Source organism: Rhinolophus ferrumequinum, chromosome 21 (genome assembly GCF_004115265.2).
Source record: "Rhinolophus ferrumequinum isolate MPI-CBG mRhiFer1 chromosome 21, mRhiFer1_v1.p, whole genome shotgun sequence".
Classification (NCBI taxonomy): domain Eukaryota; kingdom Metazoa; phylum Chordata; class Mammalia; order Chiroptera; family Rhinolophidae; genus Rhinolophus; species Rhinolophus ferrumequinum.
The window spans coordinates 10,576,945-10,594,908 of NC_046304.1; the positions used below are offsets into that span (position 1 = coordinate 10,576,945).

Genomic DNA, 17,964 nt, shown 5'->3' on the forward strand with positions numbered 1-17,964 from the left:
CTAGGCAGTCTTGGCTACAAATCTGATTCTCACCAGTGGCCTCTCTGTAGATGGATCCACTGGGAAGGACAGGGCTACTGGCTCCAGACGCAACTGTTAATGGTAACGGGAGCAATTCAGGGCTGCAGAACGAAGCCATGAGGTGGGTTTCGGTCACGAACCAATTGAGCTATTTACTGGATTAGAGTATTTGAAGAGACCCGAGAAGTTTCAGACAGCATTTTTAGGCAGGGTAGGCACTGAAAATGATTTGGGCAGGATTCAGTGGTAAGACCCAAAGGCAGCCCCTCCAGTGTGGGCCAATTCAGACAGGCTGGAAAGAAGAAACGGGAGCACAAAATCGTGTACAGAATGCTGGGTTTTTATTCCACATTAGGTTAGGCTGGTTCTGGTGCTATAAGATATATGCTCAGGCTTCTTGGCAGTATTGGGGATGTAAAAAGTGGACAAAAGTGCTCCTTTTTTGCTGTTACTACTACCGTGTTTCCCCAAAAATAAGACCTACCTGGACAATCAGCTCTCTTGCATCTTTTGGAGCAAAAATTAATATAAGACCCGGTCTTATTTTACTTATATAAGACTAGGTGTATAATATAATATGATTATAATATAATATCATGTAATATAATATAAAATACCCGGTCTTATATAAGATGTTGGTTTGTGACCGAAACCCTCCCAACGGCTTCATTAATTTTTGCTCCAAAAGACGCATTAGAGCTAATTGTCGGGCTAAGTCTTATTTTTGGGGAAACGCGGTATGGAAGAAAAACATTGAGTTGCAGTTACTGTGTTTCGTAGGTCTTCTCACCCTTGCATTCAGTGTCTTAGTCTGGGTGTTTGTGGAATTCAGAGGCTGATTTTTCTCCAAAAGTAAGGATACTTCCCACCTGGCTAGTTTAGCTGGTGTTAACGTCACTGTTACCCTGCTACTCAGCCTATCAGGAGAAACACGTCATCTACATGGCCTGATTCCAGTTCCTGATTCCAGAGCTGCTAACTAGAAGGAACCTTTCTTCACTAAACAAACCACCACTTTGTAGTCTGAGGAAAGGGAGTTCATAAAGCCTTTGTTGGGCATTGAAAGCACAAGGAAGACAGTTCTGGGAGCTGGGCTTTGAGGGTCAGACTCAGAGGCGGGCAAGCTTCCACCCAGCAAGAGTGTGGTTTCATCATGAGGAGGAATTCAGGCGCGACTTGGGAAAGACTTATCCTTTGTTGAGATAAAGTTCAAATGCGATGAGACTCAGACTCGGGGGCGGGGAGGGTGTTAACTCAGAGCTGCCGTGCTAACTAAACGCTGTCTGCCCTTGCCACGTCACAGGCACTGCTTTTTTTTAATGCATACACTCCCGGGAATTATTTTAAATTGCTTCAGTAGGGATGACACACCTATTATTCCTAGCCCGACTGGCTTGAGGGAATACTTCTGAAACCTTGATGTCAGGAAGACTCTAGAGCCCTGTCACATTTCCTTTCTGTCACCAATTTTCTCCATCCCTGGAAACCTTAGCAAAGATGAAGTGTGAGCCAGAAGACCAAATTGTTCTCACAGTCAGTCCGCCCTTTGGCTCTGGGTACACTGACCCCATGACCCCTTCCTGCTGAAACCAATGTTGCTGGGACACAGATGTGTTTGTGTCAAGACTGGGAAAGAAAAGAGCTCAAAGTTGTCAAACTCTAGGAGGAACCACCACTTCCTTTCCCACCCGCACTCCCCTTAAAAAAAAAAAAAAGCCAAAACAGGCCATGGGCTGAAATCTTTAGAAAGTGGAAAGGATGGCTCCTCCCCCTAGTTCCAGGCAGGTCTGAGTGAAGCCTGTGGCTGAACCCCAAGAGGAGTCCCCATCCACAAAGCTTCCCAATCACTCTGGGAGGGACAAACTATACCAAATTCTGAGCATTCGCTAGAATGCTATGTCCTGTGCCAGCTGTCAGGTTCAGACCGCAGTCCACTTCCTTGTGTAGACTCATGTCATTTGAGAACCTAGCAAATCGTGAAGTATCTCATACGCTTGTCACGGAACTATCAATAAGGGTATATTGACATGATGCCAGTTTTCAAAATCAATGTTAACTGTACTTACAGTGCCTATGTACCATATGCAAAAAGTGTGACCATGGCCTTCAACAACCCTTACCGACACTAGAAATTCATGTTTGATTCGTTACAACACGAAGGTCTATTTTTTCAAAGTAGCCCAGTAACAGATTCTATCCCTGCTGACAGCATGTCAAGAAATCTCGTTCGAGATGTAAAGTGACATAATCTGACTATTCAATTCGGGCTCTGACAAACATCCAAGCAGAGCACGGCCTCCTTCAAAGACCCATAGGGCGTAGGTTCTAAGACACCCGTGTTGTCACTTGTATAAACACATGCATCTCACAATGCCACCAGTAGGTGGCAGCTGTGAGGTGGTTGTCACGGCCCGCCTCCAGGTGAGGTCAGTAAAGCCCAGCATCAGATCATACAGAATGGGTATCAGCCGCTTAGAACCAAATTCCGGAACGACAACAGAAGATGCTTTTCAGAAACGCTGCATCACCAACGCTCACCGTGCCACAGAGGATGACATTGCTGGGGAAAACAGATAAGGACAACTCTGGGTCAAAACACGGTTCAGAAAGTCAGAATCACAAACGTGAAGTTTTAAGAAATCTCACATTTTCCTTTTTGTATATGAATTAATTGTGATGTAATGAAAATCTGTCTAAAGAAACCTAAAAGAGCTCTTTCAATAAATACAAAAAGTCTAAATGATAAGCATGTTCATAGTTCTAATCAGCACATTTTTCTTACTGGTTCACCAAATAAAGGTGTGTCTTACAATTGCTGGTATTTGAGAGTCTAGGAAATACAGTACTCTCCTCACTAGGCTGGTGCTGGGGTGGAGCCTCACAGAAGCTGAATTTTAAAATTTCCCCGAGCGTGACCGAGCTGCTCACCCAGTAGTCAGGGAGCCTCTGCCTTGTGCTAACAAATCTCGGAGATTCTCAGACAGGCCTTCAGGCAAACTCGCGTAAGGAAAAAACAAAATCAGTCTCATTACTTCAGTCAATTTTTAAAACATGAATTTGGGGAACTTGATAGGAAAAAATTAGAACCACAAAGTAGTAAACGATTTGTGTTTTTAATTTCAATTCTGATTTTTTTAATAAAGCTTCAATTAGCATGTTCATCTCTTTTGTGTCCTTTTCCTGAGTCATTTGCATTCCCGTGTCCACACGTCCACACACAGGTTTCTATGGCTCTACAGTGTCCTATTCAGCTGGTAAGTCATCCTGACCGTTCCCCACCATCAGACACTTATCACTACAGAGACTGACTGACTGTGTTCTTACTACCACGGACATTATCCCAAAAGTAGAAAGAGAAAAGTTGTATAGCTTATCACGTTGTTAGACTGATTCAAGATTTACAGAGAATAATTTAGTGACATCAAAAATGTAAAAGTTAGTGACACCAATAATGTAAAAGTACCTATTCCCCTAAATTCTAGGTAACAGTGGGATTTGCTAATTGTTTTTCCTAGTTAAAACAACCATTTTGTAAACCAAAAAAAGTGTTTCTTAGCTCCAGCTCCATCACCTACTGACAGAGCGGTAGAGCTCTGAGCTAATTCGGACATCACTCACTCATCTGACTGTTTACCCAAGTGTGTGCCAGAAAACCCCCTGCCAGGCCTGCCAGCTCAGCGCCCTCCCAGGCCTCCACCTGCAAATCACGATCTAGGCAGGATCTCCGTATTTTAAGGGGGCAGCAGTCCAATTTGATACCTGATTACAAACACCACACAAATGAACAAGTTAAATTTTTGTTCTGTTTGCATCATGTTTCCATTGGTGAAATCTTCAGAGTTGACAAGAAACATTAACACAACTCCTATGGGTGCAGACATATAGCAGGATACAGCATGACTGCAAATCATAACCCACATGGCACAAACCCATTTGGTCCCCCAAAACCAGCACTATATAAGCTTTGTTCTGTTTTCACACTTGCCTCTTCACATGTGCTATCTTATAAAGGAAATCTGTTATATTAATATTTACTCAAGACTATTTTTTTCTTAACGTTTAAAAAAGGGCTACTGTATCCCTATAGATCGTATTTTTAATAGTCACAGGACCAGTTTTCAGATAAGATGCTTTGAGTCATAGGAAGATGATTTACAAAGATGCCGCCTCCCCTGCTCCCATTTTTAGGAAAGAATGAAGTAACACGTCTAAATTTAAAGGTCAAGCCAGTGTTCTCAATTTGTTTCAACCTTTAGGGCAAATGAGGGGAGAAAAACAATCCTTGAAGTAAAAGCTGGAATGAGGAAAAGGCTAATCTTAGCCTCTTCTAGACAAACAGCGAAAACAACTGACGGCTGGGACCCAGCCCCCTTTCTGGCCTGTCCCCACCAGCAGCCGCCCTGGCTGTTCTCAGTTGTAGCCAGGCAGGATAGATCCGGCTATAGGCCGCTGCCTTCAGCTGTGGCTCCACCCCAGGACACTACACCTTCCCCCAGAGGTGCCAGCTTCCATCTTGGCTCTCAGAATGCCAATGGCACCTCTGGGACAACTAAGAGGAGCACAGTCAACATTCACAAGCACAGGACTGGAAGAGAAGGGGTGGATGAACCATATTCCTCCTGCTGCAAACCTGTGCCAGCCCCACAGCTCATTTCCAAGCGTTCAAAATCAGCTCATCTCCTGAGGCACAGAGTAAAGGCCAGCAGGGCCTCGTGTTTGCAAAGGTGGCGAGTACAGCAGAAAAGGACACCGAGCTCATTTCCAGTCCTGGCTTTTCTGTGAACCAGCTGTGTGAGTTCAGGCCAGTCACTTCCACTCTGGGTCCACCTTCCCATGAACTGAGGTAACAGCAGCTCATCCTACTCTCAGGTCACCTATATCTACTTCTTAGGCGCCTCACTTGTGATTCAACATCCCAACTGGCTCCTAACTGAGTCGGTGGGGTACAGTTTCTGACCACTCTGGGCTGAAAGGAAGTGGAGCACTGGCTCTTCTAAAGCTGCAAGACATTTCAGGAGCAAGGGATGGGACTGGAGCACGGGGAGATGAAAATGTCTGGAGGTAAGAGGCCTCATCACCTAGAAGACTCGCCCCGTCCATGCAGCTGAGTCCACCATGTGGGCCCAGTTCCGGGGAGGGATCACTCCTGAAGGTTTCAGTGAGAGCCAGGCAGAGTGGGGCATTGGGCAGCCCTAGGAAGGAAACCAACTCAGAAGCAGGTAGCTGGCACGCAGTCTTTAGCTAGATGAGCAAACAGTATGTATCGTAGCAAATGCCCTATCTAAGCAAGTACAAAGAAGCATCTTGAACCAAATAATCCAAACAGAAAGCTAAAAATGAGGCCAGGGGAGCCAACCAGCGTCCTCATGGGGCCATATGCCAAGGGCTGCTGCATCTATAAAAGAAAACAAAAATATGTGGGGGTCTCCTCCTGAAGGGACTGGAAATAAGCCCGGTAGCATACTTCTGCCCTTTCATGGACCTGGCCCGTGGTCCCCTGGACCCAAAACAGTGGTGATGTCCTATAAATGACACGTGGGCCCCTGCAGCCAGGGACTTTCCCCCTGCCATCATCTGACTGAAAAACAATTAACAGAACCATCCGGATGAGATGATCCCAAGGGTGTTCAGCTGGAAAGGAGCTGAGAAATCACCGGGGAGCCAGGGACAAGGATTCAGGACTCCAGAACTCATCCCTGCTTTAACCGGAGTAGCTCTACTTGTTACGTGTTAGACTGAGGGTTCCTGCATAAACAGAGAGGTCTGCTAAATGTTTAAGCCTCTGACCTAATCCACCCTTTCCAGTGATGGATGGGAAAGAAGCTGGCAGTTGCTGTCCATCAGTGAGGACCTGAAGTTTTCTTTTCAACTGCTCGAGCCAGCACAAGGGGGCACAGCACACACACCGCTGCAAGCATCTCGGTGTCAGCTTACGACATTTCAAGGAATAACTAATAGAAGCTATTACTGCCGTGTATTAACAGACAGAAGAAACTTCTGAAAATGTATACCACTTAGTTTCTTATTTACTTAGGCATTTGATTCACTTACTGAAAGTTCGAAAACTACACACTATACTGTTTCTGATCTTTGTTATAAGCAGTGTTCAGAACCTGATACATTCACACAGACTCTGTTTACATGTTTCTCAAGTCCAGTCATTGTCTTGCTACCAAACATCTGGCACTTTCTCTCACTCGCCAGTGTCAATCTGAGAAATGACAAGAGAAGCCCGGACCCGAGTAACCTCTAATCCCAGAATACCAACGCATGTCATGAAAGGTCGCACAGCTGGAGGACCAGCTCCTGGACCCATCATGGTTACCCCATGACCTAACAAGCTGCCTCCCTCAAAGCTCCGGTCCTTCCAGATTTGCCCAAGGGGCCTGGGCGTTCTCAGGCTGCTCCGGGAAATCGCAGCGAAGAGAAACCAGCACTGAGAATCGGCCTGAGAACGTCCACGCGGTGGGTTAGACATCTCCTGAGGATGCCTGAATTGTCTTTGCCCCAGCCCACCGCTGCTGCCCACCTACATGTCCCATGTCAGAGCAGGAGTGACATCTGCATCTGGTTTTGTCACTCCAGCTTTTCGGCAGGAACCCAATAAAGCAAACTTGATACTTTTTTTTTTGTGAAATTTATTGTTTCCACATTAAAAGATTTTTTTGAGGGGAAGTACTTTCTTTTCTTTTAAGCCACATCATGATCCTATACAGCTGCCCGAGGAGGACACCATCGTAAGTCATTAACATGCCGTATGAGTTCTGAATAAATAAAAGCTACAAAGCCCAAGTTATATACAAATATCTTAGGCAATCATGTTTACAAACCTATATACAAGAAAACAAATGTAAACAGTAAATGCAGCATGAGAGTAATCAGAGGATGCACAGGGACAGCCACTTACGGTCAATCTGCTCCCCCCCCAGGAGCCGGCACCAGCCAGGCCCTAGAATCAGGCCACTCCACCCTTCCTAACAAAACTGGACAGGCCCTCCGAAGACAAAACGAAAAAAGCTGAAGATGTCATTTAACTGAAGGACCAGAAAGCTGGCGAGGAGGATGCCGCAGCCTCCACCCCTAGTCTGAGGCACACGGAGGAGACGACACGGAGACGCAGCCCGGTGTGGACCCAGACCCCCGAGGCTCCTGCCATCTGGGGCTCAGACGGGCATTCCGCTGCTCTGGGGGGCGAGTCAAGGGAATCCTAACTGCCAAAGTGAAATCAGAAGGTGCAGAAAATGTTCCCTAATTCAGTGAGCTTCCTGACTCTTTGCCAGCAACAGGCCCAAACTGTGTGGGGTGGTCTTGGCCGACACATGATCATGAGCACTGAAGATGCCTGGGTGGGAGCTCAGGAGGGCACACATCGACCTGATTTGGGGGAGAACTTCTAGAAGATTTGCAGTGTCCTAAATACAACTAACTCCTATCAGTACAGCAGGGAAGGGGCTACGGGGCAGGTGTGATGAATGGGTACTTCTGCATCCAGTGACCAAGTAATACACGTATCACCTTGTGACCCACAAAAGTGCAATCATGTGAAACCAACGGCACTACGGCGAAAAGAGAAAATAGCCGGTATTGATATCGCGCGGAGTCCTGGGGCTGGGCAGGGCCCAGCAGCCACCACGGCATGCAGCCGGCCCTCTGCCAGCCACGGAGAGGCAGCCAGAGGGGCACGGGCTGGGCCCAGGCACCGGAGGGTGAGGCGTGGGTGTCCTGGGCTGTTGGAGGAGGGCGAGCCCCCACCTGGAGACCGGGCACTCACACACTGAGAGGCAGCATACCCGGAGCGGACGACGGGCGTGAGGAGCCCAGACCAGGAGGAGGAGGCGCTGGGTCAAAGCCGTTTACTGCCCTGTGGGGTGACCAGGGCAGAGAAGGGGAGGAAAAAGAGAAAGAGAGACTGTCATTTAAAACCAATGGACACACAGCAGGAAATTCATTTGCTCTCTCAAACTATTCCTCTTCCTGGCCCACAGTACAATCCTGACGGCCCAGGGAGACTGGCTGCCTAGAAAGCGTCAGCTGTTTAGACTTGAGAATTCAGTGGTGCTGGGTGATAACACTAAGTGCTCCCTTCTCGGCACCGTCATCACACTGGCCGCTGCAGCCACAGCTCGGATATTTCCCCACAGAGCAGGTCTACATGTCTGCCAATAGGGAACTAACTAACTAATACTGGTACAACTAAACAATGAAACATATACAACCATTAAGAACACGTTCCACAGGCTTTAACAGCATGTAAAAATATTCAGAATGTAATTAATGCTAGGTAGAAAAAGGTTACAAACTGTGTATGTTCAATGAAGTGAAGAAAAAAAAAGTAAGTAGTAGATTCTAGACTTTAGCCCCTTATACAGACAGACATTACTATCTGTGTAGCTAAATCTAGAATGTGCAGGGATACACATACACATATACACATGTATATAAAGTCATACACATTACAGAAGGAAAATTTAACAATAGTTACTTTTCTTCCCTCTGGCTTATGGGTAAATTTGATTTACGACATTATACTTTTTTGTTTTCTAAATCCCCTACAATATACATGAGTATCTTAATGAGGGGGGAAAGTAACTTTAATTGTTAAACAAGCAAAGCTGGATGGGTAGGCTTCTGCGCAGACTCCTGAGCAAGCAGCCCAGCCCAGCGCAAGGGCCTAAAGCAGGACCCAGCACCCGCGGCCAGCGATGAGAAGCAGCCCACCCCACCCCACCCACCCCACCCCACCCACTTGGCAGCGCAGCCACGGGAAGCAGTGAGGAAGTGAGTACACGACCTGGAACCTCTCTCAGGAAGCCACTTCAGCCTTTCCATTCTGAAGAACTTCCTGGGAAAATCTGTCCCACTAGCTATTTGGGAGATGCAGCCAACTGCAAGGGGCCACACGGCACCACACCTGGCCACCTCTGTCCCCCCAACTCACTCATCAGAGGGCCCAGGGAGTGTAGCACAGACTCATGGAGAAAGGTTCTCTTACAAAAAATGCAGACACACATGCCCCACAAAGATAACTGTTTCGTACACTGAAGGGGTGAGTGCAATCTCAGAGACGCAGGCATGCAGCGAGACTTGACAAATGACCCGACTACTTTGAAGAAACAGAGTTAATGCCTAAAGAAACTAACCTCATAGATCTCGAGTTTGAAACCAAGCTACCCACACATAAGCCAGGAGCTACAGGAGGGGCTCTGACACATGTAATTTCTCCCCGCTGTACCTTTTCCTACCTCAGTGAAGCACACCCAGATATTGCCTTTCCTTTGGGGGGCTGATATTTGAGCCTCATCACATTTGAAACCTTCAAATCATCCCTCCCTGTTCGGCCACGGCTATATGCCTGTGCCGCCTCGGAGGGCAGGAGCCACAGCCTGCTGCCACTGCAGCCCTCACATAAGCCCCGTTTGTCGTTTGTCTGACTCGTCCCAGAGCCTCAATGCCTCCTTCTCCTAAAACCTCAGGGAGAGCTAGGCAGGCCTCACAAACCTCAGCTTTAAACGTGGACATCACATTCCTGGCCACACAGAGCAGGGCAGGGCAGCTGTACTACAGACAGCCCCCAAAATTCGGCAGACGGGAGGCCGGATGGCTCAGTTGGTTAGAGCGCGAGCTCTTAACAGCTGGGTTACCAGTTCGATTCCCACACAGGCCAGTGAGCTACACTGAAGACAACGAGCTGCTGCTGAGCTGCCAGTGGGCGGCCACATGGTTAGTTAGAACGTGAGCTCTCAGCGACAAGGTTGCTGGTTCAATCCCCACATGGGATGGTGGGCTGTGCCCTGTGCAACTAAGATTGCAAATCATGACAGGACTTGGAACTGAGCTGCGCCTTTCACAACTAGACTGAAGGACAACGACTTGGAGCTGATGGGCCCTGGAGAAACACACTGTTCCCCAATAAAAAATTAAAAATAAAAAGAAACTAAGTAATTTCAACTGCTAGGGTCTCACCTAGCACCTCTCTTCTTCAAGATGTGGGAAGTAAAAGACCAGAAAGAGGGAGGAGAAAGCTGACCCTAGAGGCAGGACTGTCAGTCTGGTAAGGTCCCTTCCGGGACCTGCAAAGTTGTGCAATGGGAAGAGGTTTCCAAGAGAAGAAACACCTCCATACTCACTACATTTGGTTTCAGGGAGCAGCTAAAGAGCTGCAGGGAAATGTACTGGTGGACAACACAGGACTGATGAGAGAGAATGGAAGGGATGGAGATACAGATCTGGGAATTATATGTGTAAAAAAGGTTCCAGAAACTATGAAATTTCATGGCCTGACCACTAAAATCTACTTAAAGAGTCTGAAAAATAGAGAATCCAGCTGAGAAAAGGAACTAGGATCAGTTGTAAAATGGCAACAGAAGTGAAAAGGGGCAAAGAACCAGGGCATGTTTAGAAGCTAGCCAGCAGGACAATAAATTGAACACAACAGAGATAAAGTATGGACACTAAATCCATCAAAGTACCAAAGGATTTACGTGAGAAGGCAGTAAAAAAAAGTATACGTGAGAAGGCAGTTAAAAAAAGGACGAGAGTGGACTAGAGCTAATTCAGGAGAACAGGCAGACATACTCCAGACCCCCGTCTCCCTACGATGGGTAAACGGAAGCTCAGAGCAGCTACAGTCCTCGGCCCAGGCTCTGCAAACTGAAATGTACCTTCCTGAAAAGTAAGGCAGATCCGATCTATACACATCCCCATCTACTATGCCAATGTACTTTGGGAAACAAGAGCTAGAGCAGAGGGAGAATCCCCGCACCGCAAGGCTCCGTCATCATTAGTGCCTGCTTTGAGAAAACAAGACACATGGGTAACAAGAATCCCAGTCCCACAAAGACAGTCAAATGTGGGCCCAGAGCCTGTCCGTGACCTCTGACCTCCCCAGACTCCTAACGTCATCACTACAGCTCCTGACCCTACATCAGCAGCACCACCAGGCAGGCCTGCTGTGCACACCGGCCCAGGACCACTACGATTCATTTGGTTTTATTTTGCACAGCTGAAACAGTCAAGTCAAACAGGAACTTGAAAGCTCACTCGTGGGTGGTAAGTTGGTTAAAGCAGAGTCAGCCCCATGCAGTTAGTAAAACCAGTTTGTTAATGTATCTTCCACCACACTGAGAAAGAATGAAAAAGAGCACAGCAAACAAATTCAGTTACCCATGAACAACGTGGGAAATATGACTTTTTCTTGCCTAATAAAAAAAAGGAAAAAACATTAAACAGCAATACAAGTACTATTATTTACACATTGTGCCCTAAAATTAGACTCTGCCCACCTACCCACATGCAGCTCAAAAATCAGACTGGCTTACAAAATTAAAGTGATACATAAGAAACTAAATAAAAGCTGTGGAGAAAAGGAATCTTTTGGAGAGAACTGAAGTGACTATATTGCATGGAATGTGTATCCTTTTAGATGAGTAACACGAAGGCCTAGTAGTGGTTGGAGGAAACAGAGCAACACCTGAGAAGCAGGCCCAGCAAGTCACATTTTAGGAACTAGCAGAGGTGATCACAGACTAGATAAAAACCCTGATTCCAAAAAGCCTTCAAATAACCAGAACTTAAAGAATATTTTCAAATCCCACAAAGTAATATATAATAAGGTATATTGTTTTAGGAATTAAGGCCTCATTGCATCTGAAGATTTTGAGGGTGGTGGGAGGGCTAGGTACAAACACGTACATTCACACATATGCACACGCACACAAACTGACTCCCAAAAACAACGCTCCTGTAGGTCTCTAGGAGCGCTAGTAAAACTATAGTGACAGTGCTACCTACACCGTTTTTAGGAGTGAGATGTCAGGCAGGCACATTCTAGAGCCAAACACTTTTTTAAATAAAGTTTTTTTTCTCATACTGAAACTACAAGCTATACTTCTAAAAGAACTGGCATTTCTACTCTTAACCTGCCAAATTCAATAATGGAGCTGGGAGTTGAGATAGTCCCCCCTTCCTTTTGCAGCTGGTACATGCCATCATGGTTTTTATCTAGTCAGTAGGTTTGCAGGAAGAAAGGCCAGAGGTAAAAAGCGAGGCAGGCCAGCCGGAAGCCAGACTCAAAGCAAAGCAGCAAGAAAGCAAGGACACAGCCAACCCCATGGAAGAGTTACCCTCAGGAATATGGTAACCAGACAAACGCTACTCAAGCAGAAGGTTAATATTTGAGTGTGTGTATACAATCCATTTATCATATAAACTAAACACTTGAGGAAAGACCAGCCCACAAAAGCATATTTAATTCTTAACAGAAACAATACAATTAAAAAATTGTACTATTTAAACCAAAACTAAATTATCATCTGGAACTGTTTCCACTGGGAAGCACAACTACCTCGAGGTTCAGCTCAGGAAACACAGCCTACACCTGCACCCAGGACGCCCCTCGGGGACAGGGGTCTCCCTGACAGCGCCCAAGGCCCACTGCTGGTTCCGTGTTACTCTGAATCCCCCGCCTGTCAGGATGGTTTCACCTCTGGGCTCTGACTGCCCTGGTGCCCCCTGGTGCCCCGATGCTCTGCGTCGGGTCAAGTGGAAGCCTCCAGTCTCTCAGGCAGACAGGAGCAGCGAGCCTGAACTGACCACAGTCCCCCTCCCTCATCGTGACTGTTTCCAGCACTCTCTCCATGCAAAGCCATCTGTCTGACCTGTCCACTTCTGGTTCATGCCTCCTCTCACGTCGTAAGGTGCCCAAGGCAAGAAATATGATTCTAGATAAAGACTAATAACTACTATTGCAGGTAACTACAAGTCGCAGGAGAAAATAATTAGGCACTGTTTCCAACACTCAGGAAGACTACCCCTAAACTGTCCCTGTATTGTTTGGGGTAAATGGCAACTCTAATGTCAAATTCCTATCTATTTATTGCATTTACCATTACAGTATAAAAATGAGCAATCCTCAAGGTTGCCTGAAACTCCTAAACCTGAGGAAAATTAATTTTATACTTACTCCCCCTGAGGAACCCCAATGGTTAGAATAAAGTTCGGATTCATACACTGACATTTTAGCATGCGCTCCTTAATGAAACACGTATACTTCAAGGTAGAATTCTCTAACGGGAGAGAAACCAGAACACTCCACTCCACAGGGTGGACAGCAGGAAGCTTTCTAGAGTGCACTGTGTACCAACTCGGGTCCTCCATAAATGTGCCATAGTTACTGAGGAAAGCAGAACCTATACAAGAAATTGTGAACATTTCTAGAGTTGTTATCTGTGTTCCTTTCACAGCACAGGAATGAACAGCCTCTATGACTGAAAGCAGAGACAGTGGCAAGAGACCATGGTGGCTCAGCTGCTGTTCCAATAACAGCCACCTTAGGTAACACTGTCAGCATCCGCGAGACCACAGGTCTTGTCCATTAGTTATCTAAACTAAGGCACACCCATAGAAGAGCATAACCATGCAATGTTTTATTTTTTTAAATTGAGGTAGAACGGTATGTAATGACATGAAAAGAGACTGGCAATATTAAGTCATGATAGGCACGTTGCAGAACAATCTTTAAGGTATAATCCCATCAATTTTTAAAAGCATATGGAAAACACATAAAAATGATTTTACATGCCTGAGAATAAATGTAAGGATGCAAAAAAAGTGTGAAAAGAAAACATTTACTTTTTCCTTTACAAACTTCTGTACCACCTGAAATATTTTTGCATTAAGGATGTATCACTGCTTCAATCTTAAGTCAATTTTTTAAAAAATTCTCAATTCCCCAAACACCATCTTCACATCGTACAAAACTTGTGTCTCCTAAACTATACTTGAACCAGTGGTTTTATATTTTTCTAAAATCTTCAGACGGGTTTGTTGCCAAGTTTGCACATATACTTGATTATAATGTTCTCTTCTATGCTTAAGAATACTTGCCAGGAAAGTCTACTAGCCTGTAAGTACCTGAGAACAAGGACCACATCACATGCATCTTTAATCCCCGGGGCCTAGCACTGCTGCCTTTCACGAGTCTGCTTCCCAAGACAGAACTTCAGAGTCTGAGTTCCCAGGGCAACAGACTCCATGGGGATTAGACGGCAACAACAAATTTCATGCGCCCTGAGATTTGAATGATGACAGGCTTCACGTAGATTTATCAAACTGAGTTTACCTTTTCAAAGCTTGAATAAGCTCACTTAATAATGTACAACTTTACAACTCGATTATTTAAAACTTCCAAAACTTACCCTTTGTCGAAGAAAGACGTATGTCCTGATCTAGAGAACTTTGTGCCGTTGCTATTCATCACCCCACAGTTAACATTCCCTGAAATATAGGATTTTCGTGATGCTTGGTCCTTTGCGAAATTCCTGCAAGCTGCTAACTTGGATTCTAAAGCCTACAAAAGGAAGAAGGAATGATCTGGTTGTCAAAACAGTAGCTGCACATAAAAATTTGCATTTCAAACCATTTCTATTTCAAGACTCAAACCTTATTCTTTCAGTTGATGATGGTGGTTATTTAAGCCATAATCAATCACCTTTCTAACAGAAAATGTTTATGCTGACTCCCTTTCTAATGAGCTCAGAATATTTTACTTATTCCTCTCAGTATTACTGAGGGATACATATGTAATCCTCACCCACAACTAAGAAAAATGTGGCACAATCATAGATGGATCCCAGGTCTTTTGACCCCATCCATTATTTCTTTCTGAATTGTGGACTGTTAGTTGGCTAATTAGGGGTGGGTGTGGCTATGTGCGGGTGTATTTTGGGAGCAAGCACTATAAAGAATGCAAAAACATCACTTGAGAATTTTTTTTAAAGCAGCTCCTCATTTCCATAGAACTTCAGTTTAGTTCTTTCTGCTGCATCGGAATGAATAAGAGAGCATTTACAACATCTCACATGAAGTTAAAAGCTATTCTATTTCTCAGAACACAATGTAAATGTCTAACTGATACCCTTTGTCTATAATTAAATAATTCACCTGAAAATGACACCAGCCCTTTAGCATTTACCTCTAAATTGGGTGCCCTTCTTAGCACCTGTCACCACTGACACCTGGCCAGTGCCAGGCTCTACAACAAGACGAGGTGAAAAGAACAAGAGTTCCTCATCTATTTCTATCACACACACATACCACCAATTCTCCCTCTCCCATAAACACTTTGACCCCTCTCCCCACCAAAAAAGCAGACAAAAAAATAGTCCATTCTTATTATCCAGGACACCAAGAGATTAGGAATGCATAAAGTACCCACAAATAACATATTCACTGAGAATCCTCCCCCCATAATTTCAATCAGAGCTGTTAAGAAACAGCAACAAAAACAGACAAACTTCTTTCTCTTCTCCTTTCCTATAATAACAAAAGTACTTAGTAAACAACCTAGTAAAATAACAACAGAAAGAAAAAAGGTAACAACCTGGTAGGATAAGCTTGAAGTAAGCATTTCAGCAACATGTTAAATATACAAATACACAGCAAAAACTGAGAGCCATTAATTTCCTATATTCCAGACACTCATTCATTCATTCAAATATGTGCTGAGCATCCATCACAGAGCAGGCACAAGCTGTGTCTGAGACATCGGGGAGACAGACATCCAAGTACAAGTACTAGGTCTGGCACTCGAGGGAAAAGAGTGGCCTAGAAATCAAGATTTAGAAGATATCTACACACAGATAGTTGACAAAATCATGGTTGTGAATAAGAAGATCAGAAACCTAAGGAAAGAGCAATGAATAAAATCAACAATGAAAGGGTGGGCAGATGAAGACCCAACAAAATGACAAAGAGGAATGGGTAGGAAGGTGGGCAGCAGACAAGACACAGCATCAAAGCAGCAGAGGAAAGAAGGTATTCCAAGGGGAAAAAAAAATAAAAAAGTCAGTGTTGAATGTTTGAAGTAAAATTAGGACAGAAAAGCATCCATTGGATTTGACAGCGCTAAGATCATCAATGAGCAATTTTAGTGAAGTGAGCAGCGAACAGAGCCCATAACAGGATGTCTCGGGAGTGTGTATGCAGTCCACAGTGCTAACAATAAATGCAGACATGCTTTCAAAAAGCTTGGTTGTGAAGGGAAGGAAGAAATAGGATGATGGCTAAAGAGAAATTTAGGGTAAAAGGAAAGAATAGCTGCTTTTATTTTTGCTTTATAAGGTTAAAAAAAAAAGTATATAATATGTAATACATAAATATTAACACATAGGGAGTAAAAAAATGGAGAAGATACAGGCGACATGAAGATGAGAAGGCTGGAAGGAATGGGATCCAAAGCACAGAGGAACAAAATTAGCCATGGCAGGAATATGACACTTCAACCACTGAAATAAAAAGGAAGAATGGCTATAAACGGGTAATAATTGGAAAGTAATAAAAGGAATAAAACACAAAATTTTAAATCAGCTGGCCTTGATTTCTCAGTGGAAGAGGATGCAAGAGTGAGGACGAGGCTTCCAAGTAGTTCAAGTCAGTGGACAAAGTAGTGAAAAGAAATAGAAAATAAAATATTCACAAAAGCATGCAGGAGTGGCAGACACCAGCAGACCAAAAGTTTTGATGACATCTTGGAAGTCAGACTGTCAGTTAAATAGGTAAACCATGCAAGGACTCCAAGTTCAACTTTCATGCACCATTTCTGAATAAATTACGTAAAGTAGTAAAGCAAAACAAACAAGAACAAAGAAAGATGACAAGCTGGGGTCCAGAAATGGGCAGAACTAGTCCAAGAGTATATAAGAAATTCAAGGGTGACAGCGGCACAGCACCCTAGACGTACATCAAAGCTTTCAGTAAAGAGAGTGAATAACAAGCTGGAAGCTATGAGATATTGCGAAGAAAGAGTGTATTTCTTCTATCCACAAGGAAAAAGGGTAATTAGAAATGCTAGGGAAAAAGAAAAAGACATACACGTCAGCTATGACACAAATATGAAAAAAACTATATGATTCTGAGTAAATGGTAAAGAACAAAATCCTTGAACCATGTGTTGAACAGCACAAATAAAATGACCCCAAAGGCCAGCTCCTCCTCTATAATTACATAGTAATATGTACATGAACATAATATTATAGATGCTATTGACTAATTTTCAATTTTCAGAACCAACCAATGGAGAGTTCAAGAAGGGACACAGAGAAACACACACAATAAAGAGTTTAAGATATAATATAGTAAATTCAGAAATAGAGGATTTGTATTTAAAATTACAACAAGAACAAAAAATAAAAACTTGGGAGGCTGTAAGTTAAATTCCTCATCCTTTTTGCTTAAAGTTGGTAAGTCAAGACACAGAAAAATAAACACAATATTTCAAGTTATAGATGTAAACACCATAACGCTTAGAACAAATGGGATAAAAAATGGCTATCTTAAGAGTGAGCAAAAAGTATGTACTGTATGAATGACTTGTGCACATTACATTTTATAGTAACTTTTAAATGCAGATTTAGAGTTAATCTGGTGGTTAAAAATAATTTTATGAGTCAGAAAAGATAAACATAGGACCTTGTATCTTGGCCTCTCATTTCTTCTACGTATAAAGTATAATGCAAATATTTTTTTCAGAAAGTTATCTCAAAAAATTAAGTGAAGGGGTGGTGGACAGAGGGAAGTTTTAAGGGTAGATTACTGAAGAAAGAGGTTCAAGTCACAGAGGGAAGTAAGTAAACTGACTAATGCTAGAAATGCTAATGTTATAGTGGCTTAAATCCACACAGTTATATAATTGTTTCCATGCTCTAGATCAGGGGTGTCCAAACCTTTTTCAACGTTTTTTACCAAGGGCCATATGCGGTAAAACACACAAACAGCCGGGCCACTCACTCGAGGTGAAGTACGTATTGCCTCACCTGGTTTATTTAAGTAAACTAAATGTATTTTTAGAATTTGCTGCGGGCCAATTAACAATGGATTGCAGGCCGCAGTTGGCCCGTGGGCCGCAGGTTGGACACTCCTGCTCTAGATGAAGGAAAGGGGACGTCC

The 17,964-nt window shown here is 44.1% G+C and overlaps 1 protein-coding gene across 3 annotated transcripts in view; it reads right to left on the reverse strand.

The window, feature by feature from the left end:
• Positions 1 to 6,651: 6,651 nt before the first annotated feature.
• The window catches only part of NDEL1 (nudE neurodevelopment protein 1 like 1), a 48,687-nt gene continuing 37,374 nt past the window's right edge, over positions 6,652 to 17,964 (reverse strand). For 2 of the 3 annotated variants that reach the window (XM_033090823.1, XM_033090821.1), the window contains exons 8-9: positions 14,217 to 14,368; positions 6,652 to 7,882 (exon numbers count right to left, since the gene is read on the reverse strand). In XM_033090823.1, the coding sequence (XP_032946714.1) occupies positions 7,789 to 7,882; positions 14,217 to 14,368 (246 nt within the window). In that variant the 3' untranslated portion in view covers positions 6,652 to 7,788. Of the gene's footprint in view, positions 7,883 to 11,184; positions 11,220 to 14,216; positions 14,369 to 17,964 lie in introns of all 3 variants that reach the window. The other variant, XM_033090824.1, reaches the window with a different exon arrangement.